The following is a 23,829-nucleotide window of genomic DNA, read 5'->3' as shown; positions in this document are numbered from 1 at the left end:
TTTGACTAACAATCTCCCACTTGAAGACTGATTTCAATCTGTCTTCACACCTTGATCAATGTAGCAGGTCTCCCCAGCTTGTTATTCAACAATCAACTGAGGTTGCACACAACCTCAGCTTATCATACGGCACGACCTTCGTCAACATGTCTGCCGGATTCTTGCTTCCTGGGATCTTCTCAAGCACCAACATTTCATCTTCCAACGCTGATCTGATGAAATGATATCGACGATGTATGTGCTTCGTCCGAGCATGGTAAACCGGATTCTTTGCCAAATCGATGGCACTTTTACTGTCACAGTACAACACCCTTTCCCTTGGTCATGGCCTAGCTCTTCTAGAAAAGACTGTAGCCATATCATCTCTTTTGTTGCCTCCGTTACGCAACATACTCAGCTTCACAGCTTGATAGAGATACAATTTTCTGCAACTTTGAAACCCAACAAATTGCAGTACCGCCAAAGGTGTAGACATACCCGGTTGTGCTCTTCGTGCTGTCAATGTCACCTCCATTGTCAGCATCAACATATCCCTGCAATCCCGTCTTAGACTTCGTGAAACATAGCGATAAACTTGGATTTCCTTTCAGATATCTGAAAATCCACTTAACGGCTTCCCAATGTTCCTTTCCTGGATTGCTCATAAATCTGCTAACGACTCCCACTGCATGTGCAATGTCTGGCCTTGTACATATCATCGCGTACATCAGGCTGCCTATAGCAGAAGCATATGGAACTTTATCCATACATGCCATCTCGTCTTCCGTCTTTGGAGACTGTTCTCTGGATAACCGAAAGTGACTTGCCAGGGGAGTACTAACTGGCTTCGCGTCATCCATGTTAAACCTCTTGAGGACTTTTCTTCACATACTCCTCTTGTGATAGCTTAAGACCTTCCTTGCTCCTACTGATTCTCTCCCTAGAATCTGTCTTGCTTCTCCAAGGTCTTTCATCGCAAACTCTTCTGAGAGTTTCGTCTTCAAGCTATTGATCTCGTGCAAGTCTGCTCCTACTATCAGCATGTCATCGACATATAGGAGCAATATCAAGTAGGACTCTTCAAGCGTCTTGAAGTAACAACAGTGGTCAGCTTCACACCTCAAGAAACCAACGCCTTTAATAAAGTTGTCGAACCGTTTATACCACTGTCTTGGAGCTTGTTTTAAGCCGTACAAACTCCTTTTCAGCTTGCAAACAAGGCTTTCCTTCCCTTTGATCTCAAAGCCTTCGGGTTGCTTCATATAAATTTCCTCATCCAAATCACCGTGAAGAAATGCCGTCTTCACATCCATCTGTTGAAGATGCAGATCTTCTTGTGCTACCAGCCCAAGAACCGTTCTGATGGTCACCATCTTGACTACAGGAGAGAAGATCAGGTGTAGTCAACGCCTTCTTTTTGTTGGAATCCCTTCACAACAAGCCTCGCTTTATAGCGCTTACTCCCATCAGGTTCTTCTTTTATTCGGTAGACCCACTTGTTATGCAATGCCTTTTTCTCCTTAGGCAAATCTGCTAACTCCCACGTGTGATTGGATAACAACGAGTCCATCTCGTCGTTCATTGCAAGCTCCCACTTGATCGACTCATCAACTTGCATAGCTTCCTCATAACATTCAGGCTCGCCTCTGTCTGTGAGCAGAATGTAGTTGAGCGATGGAGAAAATCTTACTGGCTTTCTGATGATTCTGCTTGACCGTCGTAACTCCGTGACTGGTGTATATGGGACCACTTCAGAATCATCACTTTCTTCAGCTCACCACTCTCGTCTTGAGAGATTTCTTCTTCTGCTGTTGCGGTATCCTGTGGCAACTCCGGTGTCAGGATATCTTCTAAGTCAACAGCTCCAGGCTCTTTCCTCTCCCCGCCTTCTCTTAGCTTATCCTGAACAACACTCTCTCGTTGAACACAACATTCTTGCTGCGGATGATCTTTCGATTTTCATCATCCCAAAACCGGTAACCAAACTCCCGTTTGTACCATAGCCGATGAAGTAACACTTCTTACTTCGAGTCAAGTTACTTCTTGCAGCATCATCAATATGAACATAAGCTAAGCATCCAAACACCTTTAGATAAAAAGGTTTACTTTCTTTCCGCTCCAAACTTCTTCAGGGATCTTAAATCCCAACGGTTACAAGACGGTCCTCTGTTATAAGAAGACTGCAGTATTGATTGCATCTGCCCAAAACGTCTTTGGCAATCCCAGTGCAATCTCATGCTCCTTGCACGTTCATTCAAGGTTCAGTCATCATTTCCGCTATTCCATTATTTGAGTCGTTCCAGGAATAGTCTTCTTCATCTTGATCTCATTATCAGCGCAATATCTCTTGAATGCGTTGCTGATGTACTCTCTACCATTATCAGACCTTAACCCTTCAACTTGAGATTCGTCTCAATCTCAACCATGGCTTTCCATATTTTGAAAACCGAAAACACTTCATGCTTGTTCTTCATGAAGTAAACCCACACCTTTCTTGTGGAGTCATCAATAAGGTCACATAGTAGTACGAACCTCCCAGCGATGCAACAGGAGCGGGTCCCCACACGTCAGTGTGCGCCAGCTCTAACTTCTCAGATTTTGGCTCTCTTCCTCCTTTAGAGAAACTAACTCGTTTCTGTTTCCCAAGGATGCAACTTTCACACATCTGATGATCCACCTTCTTCAGATCCGGAAGAGCGCCATTTTCCACCATGAGTTCATCCCTTTCTCACTCATGTGTCCCAACCTACAATGCCACAACTTGGTCTATTTGGCATTCTTGACAACATCAACAGTGTCTTGATAACTCGTCGTCATATAAAGAGTGCCTCTTTTATGACCCTAGCCACCACCATGGAACCTTTCTTCTTGATTCTCCAGGACCACCCACCAAAATTAACATCGTGCCCCGTATCATCAAAGTTGACCTACTGAGATTAGATTTCGCATCAACTTTGGCACATGTCTGACCTTTTAATCTTTCCCACACGTCCGTCTGACATCTTCAGGTTGATATCTCCCATACCAACTATGTCCAAAGGTAATCCATCAGCAAGATCTACCTTTCCGTAATTTCCCGCAACATAATTTTCCATGATGTTATGGTGCGGTGTGGTGTGGAAGATGCTGCTCCTGCGAGTCAAGCACCCATGATCGACTGGGCTATCGACATAGGAGATTGACGCCTTGGTTTTACTTGTAGCTGCATCACGAGCTTTAATTTCCTCGGGGAATCAGCAGACACTACCATGCATAGTGATTTCACTTGTCACTGCATTGGCTCCGCCTCGGTGTTATCTGCCTTCTTCGGTGGTGCTCGGCAATTCTTCTTAATGTGACCTGTGTTTCCACAATTCCAGCACTCTGCAGGCTGTCTGAATTTGGATTGACCCCGTCCATTCCCTTGACTTGATCTGCCATTACTTACTTTACTCCGGTTATTTCTATCTGGTTTTCTTCCTCTATTTTCCACATTGAAAGCAGAGCTCGTTGATGTCTCCCCCAGAGTCTATCCTCCGAACTTCCTCAGCAAGGATACGATCTCTAAACATCATTGAATTTGAGCTTTTGAGTACCCACAGAATTATTAACTGCTGCCCTCATTGGCTTTCCCACTATTTTGGCAGAGACGCCAACAGAATCAGTGCTCGCACTTCATCGTCAAACTCGTTTCAACTCAACTGATGACAGTTGGTTGACAATCGTGTTGACTCGTTCACATGTGCGGCAACCAGGCCACCTTCTTCCATCTTTAAATGGAAGAGTTTCTTCATGAGAAACACCTTATTGTTTACCGAAGGTTTCTCATACATCCGAGAGAACTTTCATGAGCCCTTCTGTGGTCTTCTCTTCCTTCGCAATTTGTGAGTAACGTTTTTCGACAGTGTTAACCTTATAAAACACCCAGAACTTGTCTGTCAAGGAGCTCCCACTCATCCTGATCCATCTTCTCAGGCTTCTTGCTCAGCGGTTGATGAAGCTTCTTTCCGTACAGATAATCTTCAATTTTGCAATTTGCTCCAAATGCATAATCTGTACCGTCAAATTTTCCCGATACTGTGCGCCGAACCGTCTTCGCCTCCCATCGTTTCTGGAACCACCGTGTATTAGAACACCTTCGTCGACAACCGATGTTACCGACAAAATTCACTATTCACGAATTACTTTCACGTGAATAGTAACTCCGCAAAAAAAAACTTGACCGATCACCGTAACTCAAGCTCTGATACCAGTTGTTTAGGAATACACGGATAAATTTGCGGTAAACCAGAATTTATGGGAGCGGAAAAGAGCACACACACCAAATTGTTAACGGAGTTCGGCCAATGTTGCCTACGTCTCCGGACCTGCTACAGATCTTTTATTATCAACGATGGAAATTTTATAAGCTCATACTCACACCCACACACCCCATCCCAAATACACTCAGAAATTACTCGTAATTTCTTTAAGAAGATTTTTTGTGAGAAAAAAATATTTTTTTTTTCTTCTCTTCTCTTCTCTCGTTTTTCTCTGTTTTCTTGTTTGGATGGTTTGATCTTCACCTTGCGTCTTTATTTATAGAAGAAGCTTGGACATGTGAAGCCATAATTTATTGACAAAATGGCCTTCTCTTTTGTTGACTTCGTTGTCAGTCTTTACCGACAATCACCATCAATATTTTTCACATGGCTTTGACTAACACATTAGAACATCTCCATCTATTTTCTATTTTAAAATGTGAGCATAAATCGATTTTTATCTTAACCTTATTCTAACCATACTGGTTTTATTTATACAATTTACATGTACTTGACTAGACACTACTTATTTTTTAATTACATTCATCGAATTTTTCTATTGAATTAAATGAATATTAATTCTAAATTATTACTACAATTATATTTTAAAGTTACTGGAATATTAATACATTGACTGATTCTGTAATTAAACTTACTTACTATTATGGCAACTAACTTACGAGAGTAGACTCATTTTACTTCATTTTGAATTTGAATGAATCGAATGATTTGACTGCAAAGGATTTGGAGTGAAAATGGATAGAATTGGAGATTCTTTCATTAACAACTTATATGCAGTGCACTAAACCGAGACTAGCCAGAAATGCGGAATTACATACAGAACCAGATTTAACCGAGTTCTTTAACGTTACAAAGACTAGACTATATCTACATGTTAATAAATAAACTACCTTTCTCATACTGATTTCGGACATACCAGACTTTGATTTTGTCAAGGGTGCTTATTTGTTTTGGTTTTGTTGGATGATTGTTGTAGGTCACCGGATTCATCTAGAGTGAGATGAAGATGGTTTTATGCAAGCTCCAAGGATAGATTCAAGAGAGAATTGGACGGCATTCAGGTGGAGTTACAAGCCACTGATCCTAGCGAGATGAGCTTCGACATTATCAAAAGCCGAGCTCTCTAGATCTTTTCCTTGTTCTCATCAAAAAGCACATATATATATATATATATATATAATATTATCATCTTCCATATTTTTGTGATTCAACAAATGTTTAAACGTTTTCCATTTTATGTAATTTATTTGGTTAAGAACTGAATTATTCATCATCTCCATTCAATTTTTCCATCTCTCTTTGTAAACAATTTGTTATGAAAATTTAACTGGCTTTCATATTTCCCACTTGGGAGAAGCTGAACCATGTAGCATGTTTGTGTAACTTGTTACAATAAACCAACATAGCTCTGAAGCACATTCTATCAAAATCGATAATTCCGAGTTGGTTAAGGAGACAGACTTGAAATCTGTTGGTGTGTTTTGTACTAATCTGCTAGTTTTGTTTCTAATTTGGTCTAAATAATATACAACCAAACTAAGGTCCAAAACAACCTATACCTCAACAATTGACATGCTTCAATCCAAACGTAGTTTAGTAGTTTTGCATTCTTAGCCCAACTTATACCATATATTTACATGAGAACAAAGAAAAGCCATGGATCAAACTATAAACTACAACAACACCCATACATTTTAAAAGACAAAACAAATCTCAATTTCCAGATTCTTGGAATCTCTGCTGCACAGGCACAGAGCCACTCTTGTCACCTCCGAGATGAAGTTTCTGGGTGACCACCTCCGACAAAGCCTTATCTCCCTCTCCAGGACTCAGTTTCTCTGTTAACTATTCTTTGGCTGAGATGCCCTTGTCTTGTCCTTGCTGTTTCTCCATCTTTGTACCGGTCCGTGCCCGAGAAAGGAAGCTTCTTCATCACGATAGCTCCTGTCCCTTTGACCTTCTCGTAAACTGGAGTCACCATAGATATACCTTATTCCCGTATCCATCACGGGAGATCGAAGCTTCAGCTCCTTTTACGGGCGGGCCCAGACGGTTTAGTACTGTGGGAAGAGGACACGACCGGAACAAACTTCTTGCCTGGAGACTATCTCCTCTTTCATAGGGTCCGGAAAGAACTCTTCTTCCACCGGGTCCGAAATGTGGTGACCTTTTCCTCGTGCTAATAAACCGTTGTTTAATACCAATAACCATTTTCTCTGGCTCAGAAATAAACAAAGAGCGGCAAAACCTGGCGCACCACCGTGGAGTTCTTGTTCATGACCATGACCATGTTTGGTAAGAGCTTTCTTTATCTTCTTTGCTTTTTCCTTGGCTTTCTTCACAACTTTTGCTGGTCCTTTCTCATGATGCTCCTCTTCCTCTGCATAGAAAATATTCATTAGGCTCTTTTTACCTTCAAGATATATGTGATTCTGTAATTTGAACCTGGATGGTGAATCCTATTCTGTTCCTCTGCTTGATGGTGACCATGAGTACGTTGCAACTGCGCTTGCGAATCCATTAATTTATATTTTTTCTCTCTTCCGTTTCTCTGCAACCAAATGTCTTCTGAGGTAATCTTGGAAACCTTCTTGGAGCAAGACATTTAGCAGCACCACCTCTGGATGGCACCTGGTGTCCTCTCTTTCTCTGTTTAGAGAGTGACATGTGTAACTTGTTGCCACGTATCAGGCACTTCATTATGTACGTGGCACCGTCGGTCAACTCTTTTATCCGAGAAAGTTAGTCCACCGTTCAAGAGCGACAAGAGCTTAAAAGGACTTTATTCACATTTAACAGATAGTGTGGTAGCTATGGTTAACTGTTTTTGAGCATATAAGAGAACTTGTTAACTGTTGTTATGTTTCATTATGAAAATGAGACACTGTTTGAACCGAAAATGGTGTGTTTGTCGGATTCATACAATACAATGAAAAATTTAAGAAATAAATTTCTTAGATTCTTGAGGCTAAAGAGAAATCAACATAGACATCAAATGGAAAATGAACATCAAAAAGAATTTATTGATTAAAGATTATATTACATGTATGATTACAAGTGTAAATAAATCTAAGAATCAATAAGCTTTTTGTATGAAGTGTTTAATGTGTAAAATTGGAGAAGAGATCTCCCTCTCATAAGAACGTAGCTCTTTATTTATAAAAAGATGAAGCCTAGGGCTTCCTAGCAATATGAGCCTAGTTCAATGTCTAATGGGCCTTGAGGAGGATGTAAATCCATCCCCAACAGTAAGTCTCCCTAAGTTCGTTGAGAGAAATGTAATCGATCTCTGCGAAGTTTACGAATACGGTTTATTAGACAATGAACTAGACATACTCATGCCTATGACGGTTTAGGCGAGTTTATTTCGAACTTGTGCCTAGTAAAAAGCAAGTTTGCTTTAAACTCGTGCTTAGCGAAAGACGAGTTTACTTGACTCATGCTAAGACAGAGGCTAGTTTACTGAGAACTCGTGCCTAGTAGAAGGAGAGCTTCTGTAAACTCATGCCTAGCCAAAGATGAGTTTTTGTAAACTCGTGTCTAACAATAAGCGAGTCGACCGCAAACTCGTGCCTAATAAAAAGCAAGTTCAAATTAAACTTGTGCCTAAAGTACACGTTTACCGAACTATTGCCGACCCGAAGTCTCGCGTTGAGATCGTGTGTGCCGAGCAAGTTGTTGGAAGCAACAAGTCATGGCTTTTTGGAGAGATGATCTGAAGATAAGCCATGTCTCGTGTGCTGTTTCTTCTTGTTGTTTGTAGCGGGAGATGAGCTTGTTCTTGTCGAACTCCTCTTCTCTCGAGTTCGTGCCGGTTGCGGTAAGCTCATTGTGAGAATCTGAGCCTCGTTCTTGACGTGATGACCAGAGATTGATCCGAGCAGGTCACACGTCTGCCAATTGCAATTGAATCTAGCTCACAACAAATATTATGATGATCAGATCAAGAGATTAACCAAAACGAAATAGCCAAGTTTGCATAATTAATTAAGCAAGCCACATAAGCTTGTTTTACTCAAAGCTTCACAAGTTGCGTATAGTAGTAATTTATTTGCAACTAAACAGTATGCACAGGTTGCAAACAATGAAGTAATCAAGGTTATAGATCACTTATCTTTGATGACGAGTGGTCTCGGGTTGAGAAGCTTGTGCCAATTACGACCAATCTGTCTCGAGAGCTTGAGTGAAGAAGCAAGACCTTGCCGCCGCTGAGTTTGCTTCAAGCTCTGCTTCAGTCTTCGAAAAGGATAGAAGAAAACAGAGAACGTGGCCAGTGCAGTGAAACACAACCGAGATGGCACTACTCATCACCATCAACGGTATAGACGATCATGAGCTGAGCTAGCTTGTTCGCCATTGTTTCTGTACCAAAGCTGATATCTTTATCCAATCGAAAGCTCAAGCTACGGATTGAGATCAGCGTGGTGAGATGAAGGCAAGCCTCTGGATGGATGGCGAGTTCTCGCCTCGGTGAGATCGGTGATCTCAAGTCAAACTGATGCTTTGTATGAGTGGGAAGCTCAAGCTCGATGCTCTCCACCGACGAGCTCTTCTTGGACATGAAGCTTGTACCTTTGAAGTTCTCTGGTCCGGAGATTCAGAACTGAACGAGTGTTCGGTGAAGGCTGAAGATGGAGATCGACGACGTCGAAGCTCAAGACTCGTTCTCGGCCAAAACTCAAAACTTGACCTTTCAGCTTCTCCTCGCTATCAAGGCGAGCTCAATCGAAGTGAAGAGTCTATCAAACGGTTCTGTTGAGAGGAACGTGGCGTCTCCGAGGTCGCGTCGCCGACAAGCTGACGAGTTGACTGAAGACTCTGAACGGAGAGCTCAAGCTCAAGGTTCGCCGCCGGTGAGGTCTTCTCAGACGAAAAGCTCGTCACTTTTGTCTTGGCTTAACCTTGCCGCAAGCAGTTTCTGAATCAATGACGAAATCTGACCGCTTCTCCCTGAAAGCTCCTCGTTTTGCAATCAGATGGTGAGATACTTCTCCATGTTCCCTCGTGTTCTCCTTGTCGGTGTAGTGACGAGACGAAGAAGCGACGAGATGATTCGGTTCATCGTCACTACTTTCTTCACGGATTGGAAAGAAGCTCGAGTTTCACCGGCGAGGCTGAAGCATCATGAGATAGCCATGGCCGCCAATATAAAGTTTTGAGCTTTGTTGCAATCTCTACGAGCCAAGGGACGAGACGGCAAGCTGAGAATCTTCGGTTCGTTGGCGACATCAACGACAAGGTTTCGAATAAAGCTTCGTCCTTTTTCAAGACTCGTGTTTTTCCAGATTTTCTAGCCGTCGAAATCGAAGAAGAAAGAAGTCGGAGTCGAAGAAGAAAGAATCGATTTTGGATTTTTTTTTTTTACCCTAGATCTAGGGTTTTTCCAAGTTTGACATGCTATCAAGATTGTTCTCTTTGGCCCCCTCCTTCTAGCGCCAACTGTTTGAACCGAAAATGGTGTGTTTGTCGGATTCATACAATGAAAAATTTAAGAAATAGATTTCTTAGATTCTTGAGGCTAAAAAGAAATCAACATAAACATCAAATGGAAAATAAACATCAAAAAGAATTTATTGATTAAAGATTATATTACATGTATGATTACAAGTGTAAATAAATCTAAGAATCAATAAGCTCTTTGTATGAAGTGTTTAATGTGTAAAATGAGAGAAGAGATCCCCTCTCATAAGAAGATAGCTCTTTATTTATAGAAAGATGAAACCTAGGGCTTCCTAGCAATATGAACTTAATTCAATGTCTAATAGGCCTTGAGGAGGATGTAAATCCATCCCCAACAAGTGCGAAGATAATATTTTTCATTCTAAAGATATTTATTTGTATCACAGACTGAAACAGAGAAGGAAAAATGAAATGATCCAACAAATCAGTTTTAGGATGGCCTAGTTTGTTCTGTTTCATACATAGCACACACATAGAAAGTATCATTCATTCGACAAGACAGCCGTTAGTCAAATGAAGACGAATCCTTGTAGAAATTTAAGATCAATAATCTTCTTGTGCTGAAAATGAACCGAACAAGTCTATAATGTAAAGTAGCGACAGCTCTCTACTGTGCCTTACCATCAGGCACATTTCTTTGTTCCTGAACACCAAGTCGGCTCACGAACTAATCATGTTGAAATGGAATCTGGATAGCTGTTGAGGGATGGTGGATATAACGGGTCCATATCTCTGTTCCAGGAAAAAGCATTCACGGTCAGAACTAAAAAGTTTGGGGGAAAACCCATTTCCAAAAGAGGTTGATAGTATCTGGAAATATATAAAAACCTGAACATTGTCGTAGAGTTCGAACAAAGGGACGGCCAAGAGCTTCAAGTTTTTGGGCACTGCAAAGTACTCTTTCTCAGACAAGTGAACAATATAAAGTCTCTTGCATTCCTGTCATTCCACAAAAAAAAAAAAAAAAAAAGAGATATCAATGAAAGCTATTCAGGAGAAAGAGAGAAAGAGGAACACTGAGAAGCAACATTCTTCTATGTTTTAAAAATACCTTGGGCTTGGTTATGTGAGGAGGGCAATACGGGTACATCATGGTTTCAAAGTTTGGACGCCACCACGTCGCAACACATTCTCCTACCTGTTAAAAGGGAGGGAACTCATCAACGAACAATGGATCAGGGACAAAGCGATATACATAATAACTCATTCAGACATGTCTGGACTCGTGGCAAAGTGTCTTTGTTTCCTTCTATGAGTACCTCATTACTAGAATGTTAACGTGTAATATTGAATTGCTTCTCGTTTGTATTAAGAGCAAGCACATGCTACACTGACCGACCTAGTTCTTTTTAGGCATCTACCTACACCTAAATATCTGCTCGCTATCAGTCAAAGAAATAGAGAGAGGAAACAAGGATAGTACACCTTCCAGTCAGGTACAAGAGCAGCAGAATTGCCTCCAAGCTTACTAGTCAACTTTCTTTTCAAGCCTTCAACTTCTGCAAGAACATAACATAGTACGCCAAAAGATGAAGCAACCAAAAAAAAAATCAGAGTATAGAAAGTACTAATTGAAGATGGTTGCTGCATTGCATACCGTTTTCTCCAGGCTTCAGGCGTCCACCTGGAAGCTTGCAGAATGTGTTACCAATTTGCAGGAGAAGTATGTGAGGATGGTTGTGTTCTTGTACCTATAAAGGTTGATCAGCAAAAGGTATCAAGAAGAATCCTAGGGTCAGAGAGAGATATATAACAAATCTCAAATCATAGTAGGTGGTAACAATTTTCTAGACTTGACACTAAGTCACTAATCATCTACTTAACTTATGCACCAACGAGATACTTGTAGCTGTGGGTAATAATACGTTTATAAAATTGACTTTTAGGATGTCAATACATTTATATTATGTTTTAAGGATGGCAACACGTAGATGGCTTCAATCAAGTATCACATAGTTCCATACTTCTGCCACAGTTATAACGATACAACGGCAAAGCGCATGCTTACTGAGAAAGGCCAAGATAAACTACAGATAAGCTGACACTTCAGTAGCCATTATCTTTATGGTAATATAAGAATACAATACATTAACCAAATAGCTGTTCCACCGAATTTAAGACAGCGGGTGGTGATACAATTCAACATAGAGAAAACTACAGAGGAGTTGGATAACAAGTTTAGTCAACAGAAAACTACAAAACACATACCAGCAGAATCGCATCAACGCTAGTCCTCATGCCCTCTTTCATATAGCTGCAAAAACACCATCAATAAAACAAATATACTCCAGCTATCAGACTTGAAGAATGTATTTGAGTTAAAACTATAGAATTACAAAATAGAGCGTAATCATTATTCCTGGAAGAAAATCACGAGACTTTCAACGAACTTGCAGAACAAAACAGCTCTCTATAACATGGCCACTAACTATACCTGTTTCCTTCTTAAATCAATCACTGGAAAGTTAAATACTTTATAGCTACTGTGGCCAATCTTTCTAACAAGTTACAACGATATTCATCAGGAAAGAAACCCAGAAGATTTATGAAATCAAAGGAGCTCAAGATTATGATTAAAGGCTTTAGCTTTCTAGTTTTTTATTTTGTTTTTATTTTTATTTTTAATTATGGTTATCTTCTCCAGCAATACTACTAGAAGAAAAGAGAAGGAATCGTACTTGATTTTCATACGAGCGAGACGGTCGGCGACGGAAGTGTCCTTTTCGAGCTTCGGTTCTTTAGTTCCGAAGCTGTAGTTCGAAAGCGGGTACGTGTTCACCACCTGAGACATAGCCATCTCTCTGTTTATGTTCTGTCTCTCCCAGATCGAATAAGACAATGATTGTCGGAATTTTCTTTCCCCTGTCCCTCCCTGTGTATCGATCTACTAATCTCGAGGAAACAGAGGACTAATCTTAGACGGAGAATGAATTTAATATCATATACCGTCTCTGCTCTCTAATCTAGAGTCTTGTTCTGTGCTAGAATTTCCTTAAAAGAGATGTATTAAACTCTCTGTAGCCCAATAGATACATGGGCCGGATTTGAACAGGCCCATTTAAATGCTTAGCCCATAAAAGCCTCCCTGCCTTTGGTCACTTTGTTAACAGTTCTGTAGTAGTGCTACATTTATAGCCTTCTATTTCCTGTACACTTGTTTTAGCTTAGTAGCAAGCAACACTAATATTCTCTCTTGTATGTTCATTTCTTTGGCAAGGGACGCATACCATGGAATGTGAAGCCAATTTAGTGGAGACAGAATCCAACAAGCTAGAAGATAATTGATGTTGATGATGGTGGTTTATCCCATACTCCCTTTTGGATTTTTTTTTGTATTTTGTTTCCCTCACATATATGCTTTTAGGATTTAGTAAACACAAATACTAGCTTTGGAAGAATGCTTAGAACTCTCTCTCTCTCTCTCTCTACAGGTTACTTTGAAATGTTATCAGTCTAGTTGGAAGAGTGACTCTGAACTAGTACTGACCGCTGAACAAACAAACTTGTCTTTTTTTTTATCTATTGGTTTTATCAGGCTCTCTGTCTCCTAGAGGAAGAACGTTTGACAACTGTGCTTATTAAATGGATTTCAAGGAACATAGGCCTGCACACTATGAGGAGTTCTGAATGGTAAAGGAGCCGAGACCATCTTGGTCTTTCTACGGCGAAGATGCAGCAGTGGATGATGGAGCAAAAATGGGTCAATCAGTGAGCACTCCAGGTGTTAAAAGCTTGGATATATAGAATAAAGATCTTTATTGCATTTTGACCATGAGAGAAAAGCTGAGATGAAGTCTGGGTCACACAAATAACAGATAAAGAAACACATTACAACAACTTTACCCAGGTGCAAATGTCAAATCTCATACCAAACAACAAACTGGAGAAGCGTACCAACCTAAAATAAAAAATAAAAAAATAAAAAAAACCTAAAAACTCTTTCATATTGTTAAAGTCAAAGTAACCAATACCTCTGTTTCTGTTGGGGATATTACAAAGGCTACAAGCTACCATAAATATCACTGTTGTTGAAGAAGGCGTCTTCTGAGAAATCATGAGATAGTTCTGGGATTGATAAATCTTCTGGCAAATGATGATTGTTGTTGTTTGAGACGACTGCTTTGAAACTGTTGTTTCGGCTTGGAACTCGGCCTCCTCCTCCTCCTGAGATGCTGGAAGTGGAGGCAGCTGGGTTTCTCTCTGCGTTATTGTTGCCACCACCACTCTGACCTGAAAAGGCTTGTTGCTGTTGCAAACTCGGTCCGTTTTCAGATATCTCCTGTAACAGCTGATTAAGCATCTGCTGCCCCTGGTTGTTGCCATGTGAATGGGGTGGTTGCAAGTGATGAGGAGGGCCATTCATGTTGCGCTGCTGCTGCTGCTGCTGCTGCTGTTGCATCTGGGGAGAGCTGGGGAATCCAGGCGTTGCTAAGCTCTGCCTCTGATGGGAGGAAGAAGATGGGCTCTGGGTTGGGTTCTGAGTAGAGAACCCCTCTTCTTTGACCGCATTTGAGTTTGGGTTATTCATAGCGTTTTGCCTCATAAGCATGCTTTGGTAGTTGGTCAGAGCTGCTGCTGCTTGAGCCGAGCCATTCATAGCTCCACGACCAACAAGTTGATGGTGATTGTTGGAGTTGGAGCTGTTGTTGTTGCCAATTAGGCCGTTCATTGTTCCTGGAGTCAACGCCATCTGAGCTTGAGCTGACCCATTCATAGCTCCACTATTCCCCATATGCTCCATCTCCTGCACTTTCTGTCTCTGGAGCTTTGCTGTCGCTGTCTGTTCCAAAAGCCGCCTTAACCCCTCTGCATAAGAATATTACATTCATTCAGAAACTCAAATCACATTTCAACAGGAGAGTGTGACAACTTGGTTTTGGTCTCATTAGACTTACCAATTGGGCCAACTTTGTGCTCGCCAGTGAAGTTCATCAGGTCCTTCATGCTCTTGACAACTTCAGATATCTGCAACCACTCGCAATGGCTCGCTATTGGGACTTCTTAAAGACTTAAGATACAAGACTAACAGCTAATGAGTGAGTACCTGTAGAGTTCTGATATATCTTTTCGGATAGCCAAGATCATTCAGCGACTGTAACTCCATAAACTTCGCCAGCTGCCTTCCTGCTCCCAAGACCCTGAGACACCAATCAAAGCCCAATAAACAAATGTTCCAACATGGACAATAAAAGAAACACAATTCAAGTGCTACGGATTAACTTACATGTTACTGTTTGACTGTAGATCCTGCTGAGAAACTCCCTCTGACCCACTCTCCGAGATGGTGCTCTGGCATTTCTGTGCAACCTGAAGCAACTGGTTCACCTGCATAGCCAATAATACGTTTTCAATACACTTTCCAACACCATTGTACCATGTCTAGAACATCTTTTCAAAACAATAACCACAAACGTTTTGTGGAAAGTCTTAAGCTCAGAGTAAATAGTTCATGTCATCAGAGTAACACCTGTGGAGCAATAAGTCTGCGGAGAAGAAGCTCTTCATGACGCCGAGCACAAAACTCCCAAGTAAGTATCTAGAAAGAAGCAAGGTCAAAGATTAGCTCAAGCACAGCACACTGGTGATTACTTTTTTCTTTATTTTTCATGTTTAATGAATAGGCAGGGAAACAATAAATTGGAAGAATGTTCAATATTTCAAATTATAGGATTACTCTACCTTCAAATCTTGAGAGAATATGATGCGAAGATGGCCCTCACGGACAACGCGAAACTGCTCGTGTACAGTTTCCTGAACCGCTTTTCTGTACTCTAACATCATCAGTCCATTGGTAAATCTGTGTTCTCTTGGATGGTCCAGATACAAGAGCTCATCAATGATCCCACTCGCGAATTTGATTTCAATCAGTCTGGCAAGCACGTCGAAAGTTGCCTCTGCGGAAATGACACGAAGAAGATGACACCTTAGCTACTATCTCAACTAAAGAGTTTTTAACACGATAAAAAGGAGGATTTAGCATATGGAAGTTGCTTCATTGTGCTCAAGTGAAGGCATAGAACAAAACTGGCAACTCTCTTACCAAAGCCTTTTCCAGATTTGGTGCTGCAGAGATCACACTGCCACATATCCTGCAAGCAAAATTAGAACACAAGGGACTGATTAATAATGGGTGTTACTACAAATATGCTGAGGTTAGACATGTTAATATCAAACAAATATCATAACACACACAGGGATAAGAAGAAACTGACCGGAGCTGCTTGCTGAAACATGCCAAGCGCATGGTGTCCAGCACTTTCGTACTGTGACAAGCACAACCTTTGCTTTGCACGAGGTGAGAAGTACTCCGCCACAAACTTCCTCCAATAGCTAATGCAATTTTCCTACATAAAAAAAGAACGTATCAGACTATCAGATACGGAAGGAGAACTTGTATCAGTCCATGGACCAGTGTTAGCTTACGGCAGGACGTTGCTGTAGATGATACAAGTACATCATCATTTTCCGAGCACACACGCCAACGTCATAAGGACGCACATTAGGAGGGATCTGCTGAGTCCCTCCTGGTTGCTGTAACTGCTGTCTCAGCTGCTGCTGCTGCAACTGGAGTCTCTGGGAGGGTGACATGGACTGAAGAATCTGCTGCTGTTGTCTCAGCCTCTGCTGCTGAAGCAATGCTTGCAGCTGCGTGTTCCTTCCCGTGGGGTCCTGACGCTGGATCAGCTGCTGGAAAATCTGCTGCTGCAGCATACCCTCTTGCTTCACCTCAATCCTAGGCTTCTTATCCACATGGGAATAATCGTTTTCCCTCATTGGAACTGAGCTCTGCCCTGCTTGCTGTTGCTGCTGCTGCTGAGACAAGTGCTGCTGCATTGAAGCAGAGCCGTCAAGAACCAAAGAACCGGGGATGTTGATGTTGTTTGAGGAGAAGGACATTTGTGGTGGTGTTGGGATACGCATGTTGTTGATGCCACTGCTCCTCTGCAAATTTAGAGCTTCATGGCCAGCACCATCGGTAGTCGAATCGACCCCCGGTTTGTTCATGCCCCAGACCAAAAAGAAGGCTTCAGAGGAATGAAAAACTTGAAACTTTAAACCGCCCACTCAGAACAAAACAACAGAATCGGATCCTAAACCGGTTATGCTCTAAATCCACATCTGATCACCGACCAAACTGATATAGCTGTCGGAAACACAACGGTGCAGGATCCAATAGTTACAGTGATCTTCAAAGCCTAGTCACTCAGTGGTCAAAATCTGAAAATCAAATCTGAAAAACGGGTAAGCCTGTAAACAAGAAAAGCAGACTGTTCCTTTGATGCAACAAAGGGAAAAGATGAAATCTTTCACTACAATGGAAAGCCCTAATTATCAAAAGGAGCAAACTTGAAGTATCTCAAAAGGGTAACTCTTACCGAAAGGAAGGAACTTTGAATCCAATCTGCGAACTCAAATCACAGAAGACAGCGACTTTGAAATCAAGTAAGACTCGAATCCCAAAATCAGCAGGAATTCGAAGAGGTCAAGTAGAAGAAGATATTATAAACTTTATAGCAAAGCATTGAGGAGAAGAAGGGGAAAAAAACACATATTAAAAGCAGACGACTAATCTCGGCCATACGCTTGACCAACAAAAAGAAAAAAAAAAATCAGCCATAGAAAAAAAGAAAAAAAAATAGTTTATATAATGTTTTTTTTTATCACAAAGGAGAAAAAAAGTGTTGGAGTAAGAAGAGGATGATAGGTTTGTTATTAATCAACACTATAGTCAATTTAGATCTGCATGATAGCATCCGGAACAACTGCGGTGTGGTTCTAATAATGACATTATAATTATAGAAGTTTTTGTTGCTATTAGTTGCGATGCGGAGCGGTTAATTCCGTTACAATTTAATTCCGTTACGCTTTGAAATTTTAGTATCTGATAATTTTTTATAAAACAATATTCACTATATTTTTTATTTAAATAAAAATAGATAATTTAATGTGTATCTCTAAAATGGAAAAATATTTTTAGAGGATATATTTCTCTTTTAAATGAAAATAACATAAATTGAAAACAACATTTATATTAATTATTCTAAAACAAATTAAAAATCTTAGTCTTCAATTGGTAACCATATTTTTAGAAAAAATCATGGTGAAATTCTTATTCCTCAAATTTTATGCCATTTATGTTAAAAAAAAAATTGGTCAAATTATAGATGTGAGGGTCCTACATTTTTCCTCTCATTTCCTTATGAAAAATAAAATTATGAAGATTTTTTTTATAATATCAATGAGGAACAGATTGAATAGAAATTTACATATTTATGTTTATTCATTTCCTCAATTGGAATTTTATTCATCATCTATACTATTAAAAGGGAATGAATTCTAAAAAATCTAATAAAACAAGGTTGGTGGACCATTTCATTAGACTTAGCTATTTATTTGGTCTTACCTTATATTTCTCTAACTATATAAATATTTTACATAATTTAAATGAACTCATTTATTACTCTCCCATAATCTATTATATAATTATTCTAACAATAAATTCCTATGAATATATGTCAGATTATTTAAACATGTTTACACATTACCCATATAGTTTCATTATCCATATAGTTTCATTAATAGTATAATTTTTTAATGGTTTAGCTATGTTAATAGGTATATAATTTGCATTTTAAAAATTTAAGTACTCATTTGGTCCTTAATTCGGTTCTATTTTTCTGTTCCAAAGATATAGGATATGCTCGTTATTTATGAAATTTAGCTTAATTTAGGATTTTTTTTTTCATTTTGGTACGGTTCAGTGCATCTGGGTAGATGTACCTAAACCTAACACTTTATCTTATTTCCTCCTGTATATTAATTGAGAAGTCACTTTAGTGTCACTCATACATGCAGTTTGAGAAAAATTCTTATAATTTCATTGGTCGATGATTTTTAGTTTTCATTTATTTTAATTAAATCTAAAAAAAGGCAATCATAAAACCAATTAATGTTAGTTGCCAAAATATTTATATATTCTTATGCATAATCATTTATAATATTAATGGTAACAACTATGGAAATTTTATTTAATACTTTATCATTTTTTTTGCACTAATAGTTTATTTATAAATTATACGAAGTATGTTGTCAAAAAGTAGTTAATAAAATAATATACTAGCTTTATTTTCTATTATAAACAGTTGTGAAAGCTTTATTTTCCTATATAACTCATAATATGCATATATAAAACATATAATTCTAATAAAAATATTATAATAACTATTAATGCATCATATAGTGAGTTTATAAATTATTTACATTAGTTTAAAATCATCGGTGATGATTAATATATATTTGTAAGAAAACAATTAAGTCATTTATATTGATTCATTTATAATGGGTTTTAAAGGATATATAATAGCTTATAATTATATAAATATTTGGTAATTATTTTTAAGGCGTCAAATCATCAATAATGATTACGATATCGTTAATAAGAGTTTCAAATCAATATATAAAGATCTATAAAAATGTTATAAAGATTTATAATAGCATTTACAAGGAATAATTCTCATCATTTATAGGAGTTTAGAAAATGTTTATAAAGGTTAACTGGTTTGTAAATTATTTAAAATTATTAAAATGATTTAATAATTTTCTATAATATTTTTGTAAATATTTATAAATTTATAACCATTGATAAGGTTAACATGTTTGTAAATTATTTAAATTAAAATAATGGTTTAACAATTTTATAAAATATTTTTCTAAATTCATATCGATGGTTTTTAATTTTAAATTAATATATAGGACTATTTTATAAATTCTAAATCATTTTTTTAAGTTTATAAATTATTCTTCATAGATAACAAATTATTTTCTTGAGTTATAAAACCACTTATTAAGTTATATAAATCTTTATAAGGATTTTTAAATTTCTGGGAAATAATTCATAAAATGTAAAATTTATAAATATTTTATTAATTATTTATAGTCATATATTTTCCTTTCTAAGTGGTTATAAAAATGTTATCAAATCAGAATCAATCGCAAAATATTATTTTCTTCACAAGTTCATCATTTTCAAAACCTTTTTCAAAGCAAAATAACCACAAAATTACATGAGTCATAAAATAATCCAAAGAATATTATGAATAAAAGTACTTTCCTAAATTTATGAAATTTTTAATATTCTAATAATTTTATTAATTAATAGAATTCATATATATATATAGTTATGTTTCTTCTTAATAACTTTTGTGTTTTATACTTTAATTGCAATTGTAGGTCTATTTATCACATGAGTTCACGTTTTTTATTTTAATAATTTTTATGGAAGAAAAAATTGATATACAAACCAATTAAACTATATATACATGTTCTAACGATAATGGTATAAAACAATTTAATAAAATATTGTTTTGTAAATGATGTAAAAAATCTAGGGCAATTCTCTCAGATATACATTTTAAATTTTTATCACAAAAATAGACCTCAAAAAACAAAATGACCAAATATATTTTTTATTTTAAAAATTTAATATTTTTTAGTTTTAAAATTTTGAAATCATACCCCCAACTCCACCCCTTAACTCTAAACCCTAAAATCATAAACCATAAACCCTCAATTCTAAATCTTAAACCCAAAAACACACCACTTAATAAAACATGTTGGTCATTTTGATCCTTATGAGCTATATTTGTGACAAAAAATTTTAGTGCTATCCTAGAGAATTTCTCAAAAATCTAACTAAATACTATATAAATCCTATTAAAGAATTTAAAAAGTATTAATAAATAAATAAAAATTATTAAAAACTTTTCTACCAAAAATTCACATTCAGTTTTGAAAATATTAAACTATATTATTGCATATCGAGGACATAAAATATTATATTATATTAAAATTATTTAATTTTTTTTAATATTCTTACCTTTTTATTAAATTAATAGAATTCACATATATATAGTTATGTTTCTTCTTAATAACTTTTGTGTTTTATACTTTAGTTGCAAGTGTAGGTCAATTTGTCACATGAGTTTTTGTTTTTTATTTTAATAAATTTTATGGAAGAAAAATTTGATATACAAACCAATTAAACTATATACATATTCTAACGATAATGATATAAAACAATTTAATAAAATATTGTTTTGTAAAAGATGTAAAAAATCTTACTAAATACTATATAAATCATATTTAAGAATTTAAAAAAGTATTAATAAAAAAATATTTTATTAAAAAATTATCTATGAAAAATTCACATTTCAGTTTTAAAATATTAAACTATATTATTGCAGATCGAAGACGTAAAATATTATATTATATTAAAATTTTAAATTATTTATACCTGCAAATTTGGGGGCAAACCCTAGTAAAAATTATATCAGAAAATTATTTAATTTCAAAAATAAATCCGTGTTTTTTAAGCGCAGATCAAAATCTAGTTTTATTTTATTTTCGTTCAAATAAATTATCACCAATTAAAGCTTTACACTCTAACTGAGGATGAAAATAATGGATAGAATAAGTCATTTATACTTATCACTTAGAAAATTACCCTTTATAATTAAAAAATTTGTATATGATTCTTTTTCGTTTTTCTATTTTTATAAATATTCATTATCAAAAATATAATTCTTGTTATTTGGTGTTCTACACCCTCATGAAAGTTATGTGTTTTGAAGAATATCTTCTTCTTTTTTTTTGTTCATGACTGGATTTCAACTGAGATGCGAAAAAAAACGAACAATTCAGTAACATTGGAACATTTTAAGCACACAAGAGAGAGTTTATCAATCCAACAATAAAAGAGATCCGAGTTCAAAGTATCAGAAGACAAAGAGACTAAACACAGGACACAGAGTTTGACTACAGAACAGGTACAACATCCTACTTTGATAGAGAAGGTTGGATCCACTTTTCATTCACTCTTCAGCTGACATCCTACTTTGATAGAGATGGTTGGATCCACTTTTCATTCACTCTTCAGCTGGAGGCGAACGAGACCGGCTGTTAATGCATAACCCAACAAAAGTAATAATAATTATTTTCATAAATCTCAATTTATATATATGAACATGCAACGAACTAACTTGACAATCTTACCTCTTCTGCATTGGGCTATCAGCACCATCATAGCCACCATCACTGTCCCTCCTCCCAATAGAGCCAGGGCTTTCAACTTGGCCATTCTCAGGCTAGACCTCGACCTCTCCCTCCTTTCATTTGGGCTATCACCTCACCATCTCCATTCTTCGAGCTCTCCTTCTTAAACGGGCTGTGATCAGGGCTCACCCTCTCTCTCTTGTTGTCAGGACTGCGGCTGTACCTGGGACTTGCACCCCGCTCTCCCTCCTCCTCCGAGGACTCTCATTGCCTCTGTGGCGGTCGCGACCATACTCGGACTGCTACGCCTTGTTCTCTTGTAAGGACTTGGGCTACGTCTTCTGCCGTAATCAGGACTGGTCCTTTCCCTTTTGTATGCAGCAACGGGACTACCACCTCGGCCATAGTCAGGGCTCCCTCTTTCTCTCTTGTAAGGACTAGGTGATCGCCTTCTCCTTTCTGGTGACCTGTCGCGGCGTCTTTCAGGACTGTGTCCGTTCCCTCTTGCATCATCATCTTTCATTGCATACTCCACCGAGATCACCTTATCCATCAGCTTACTGGATGAAAACACAAGCAGAAGGTGAGTCTTTAAGTAGTGAAAACACTTGGTTAATGAACAAAAACTACCTGTTATTGGTAGCATCCAATGCTCTAGTGGCATCCTCTTGCTCCTCGTATTGGACAAATGCAAAGTTCCTCCGGATCCTAACGTTCACAATTTTGCCATATGGTTCAAAGTGTCTCTCTAGATCCCGGGTCCTAGTGTTATCTGCATCGAAGTTGATCACAAACAGAGTCTTGGAAGGCCTCATGGATGAGGATCTCCTTGAACCACCACCAGATCTTCTATCACCTCCACGCTCACCCTAAAAAGAATCATTAACATGATCAGTATGTAAAACATCATAACAAAGACTTAAAAAGAAAATAACAAACCTACCTTTGTCCACTCAACACGGAGTCTGCGTCCCTTACGTCCAAATTCAATGCGGTCAAGGCTCGGATAGCATCTTCAGCATCCCTCTCATCTTCCATGTACACGAAAGCAAACCCTGGAGAAAAAAGAGCCAAAAAGCATAGATCTCAGTAAATGAAAAGAGCAAAGTTTAAGAACCTCCAGGGAAACAGGAAGACTTGTTCTCTCTTCTTCAGAGATAAAATAGCCTTTACTTACTTAGTAGAACAAATTATTTGAACAGCCACAGAACTCTGGAAACTAAATGACCAGTGAAGCAGTTACAGACCTTGCATATGGGAAATAATATGTCAAGGAAGAAGTGAAAATGTGGAAGTCAGACGGGGGATGTGAATGAAATGTTTCCAAGAGGCATGTAGAGTGGAATGCGATGAAGAATGAAATGCAGGTTAAGATGGCAAATGTCATTGTGGATGGAAAGTGAGACTCGTTTTGAGGGAAGAGAATGAGATGGATATTTCCTTAAGGTCGGTCCATCCATGGGCTGGACATCCTGCGCCAAAGAAAACGCTGAGAATGGCGGTTTTACACTATTATTCTCATGTATTTTGCAAACTTCCAGCACGCTGCGCAGATGTAGTCTCTCTTTGGGAAATGATTATTCCAGAGCCTTCTCGTGGAATGAACATGACATTGCTTTCATCACATGGCACTTAGGATACTCCTTGTTCATCGAGTTCGACCACAAAGATAACTTACACAAAAGGCAGAAAAAAGAAAGAAAGAAAAAGAGGCTTACCAGCTTTCATATCCACCCTCTCGACCCTTCCGTATTTCCTGAACAGCCGTTCAAGATCACCTTCACGCGCATCATACTCAAGTTCCCACAGAAGACTGGTTTCATGATTCCTGCACCAGTCACCATGAACCAAAATTAAAAAAAAAAAAAGAAGATTCATGAGGCTTCCTCACAACACCTTGACCACAGAAGAAACTAGTAACATAAATTTGCATCAAGACTTAAAACTTTTTTCAATAATTGCAGCTTCAGCTACGTCAAATCCAGACAATTAACATTAGAATCAAAAGGACCACAACAAACCAAGCATTCTAATCAGA

At 38.0% G+C, this 23,829-nt stretch overlaps 3 protein-coding genes and 1 pseudogene across 4 annotated transcripts; all 4 read right to left on the bottom strand.

Moving 5' to 3' along the window:
* Positions 1–6,090: 6,090 nt before the first annotated feature.
* On the bottom strand, positions 6,091–7,536 carry LOC125598545. The gene is made up of 4 exons (XM_048772565.1): positions 6,726–7,536; positions 6,529–6,660; positions 6,367–6,459; positions 6,091–6,248 (listed from the first exon to the last, which is right to left on the bottom strand). Exons 1-4 carry the CDS (start codon positions 6,883–6,885, stop codon positions 6,091–6,093), a joined length of 543 nt encoding a protein of 180 aa, XP_048628522.1. The 5' UTR covers positions 6,886–7,536.
* Positions 7,537–10,152: 2,616 nt separating this feature from the next.
* Positions 10,153–12,716, bottom strand: LOC125598544 (pre-mRNA cleavage factor Im 25 kDa subunit 2-like). Its single transcript, XM_048772564.1, has 7 exons — positions 12,419–12,716; positions 11,949–11,994; positions 11,338–11,431; positions 11,166–11,239; positions 10,792–10,878; positions 10,569–10,679; positions 10,153–10,472 (listed from the first exon to the last, which is right to left on the bottom strand). The coding sequence occupies exons 1-7, from the start codon at positions 12,535–12,537 to the stop codon at positions 10,401–10,403; spliced, it is 603 nt and encodes a 200-aa protein (XP_048628521.1). The 5' UTR covers positions 12,538–12,716; the 3' UTR covers positions 10,153–10,400.
* Positions 12,717–13,479: 763 nt separating this feature from the next.
* Positions 13,480–17,346, bottom strand: LOC106426462 (probable transcriptional regulator SLK1). 2 transcript variants are annotated; one of them, XM_048772563.1, is made up of 10 exons: positions 17,117–17,346; positions 16,164–16,958; positions 15,953–16,084; positions 15,781–15,829; positions 15,420–15,634; positions 15,208–15,276; positions 14,965–15,065; positions 14,785–14,878; positions 14,636–14,705; positions 13,480–14,546 (listed from the first exon to the last, which is right to left on the bottom strand). In XM_048772563.1, exons 2-10 carry the CDS (start codon positions 16,743–16,745, stop codon positions 13,741–13,743), a joined length of 2,118 nt encoding a protein of 705 aa, XP_048628520.1. In that variant the 5' UTR covers positions 16,746–16,958; positions 17,117–17,346; the 3' UTR covers positions 13,480–13,740. The 2 variants fall into 2 exon arrangements, with proteins under 2 accessions (XP_048628520.1, XP_048628519.1); XM_048772562.1 differs by having other exon boundaries at positions 16,164–16,971; positions 17,117–17,321.
* Positions 17,347–21,423: 4,077 nt separating this feature from the next.
* LOC125598543 lies at positions 21,424–23,614 on the bottom strand (annotated as a pseudogene).
* Positions 23,615–23,829: the final 215 nt, after the last annotated feature.

Source organism: Brassica napus, unplaced genomic scaffold (assembly GCF_020379485.1).
Source record: "Brassica napus cultivar Da-Ae unplaced genomic scaffold, Da-Ae ScsIHWf_1732;HRSCAF=2362, whole genome shotgun sequence".
Lineage (NCBI taxonomy): Eukaryota > Viridiplantae > Streptophyta > Magnoliopsida > Brassicales > Brassicaceae > Brassica > Brassica napus.
Note: the sequence above shows the minus strand (reverse complement) of the source record. Positions and strands in the feature narration are given on the sequence as shown.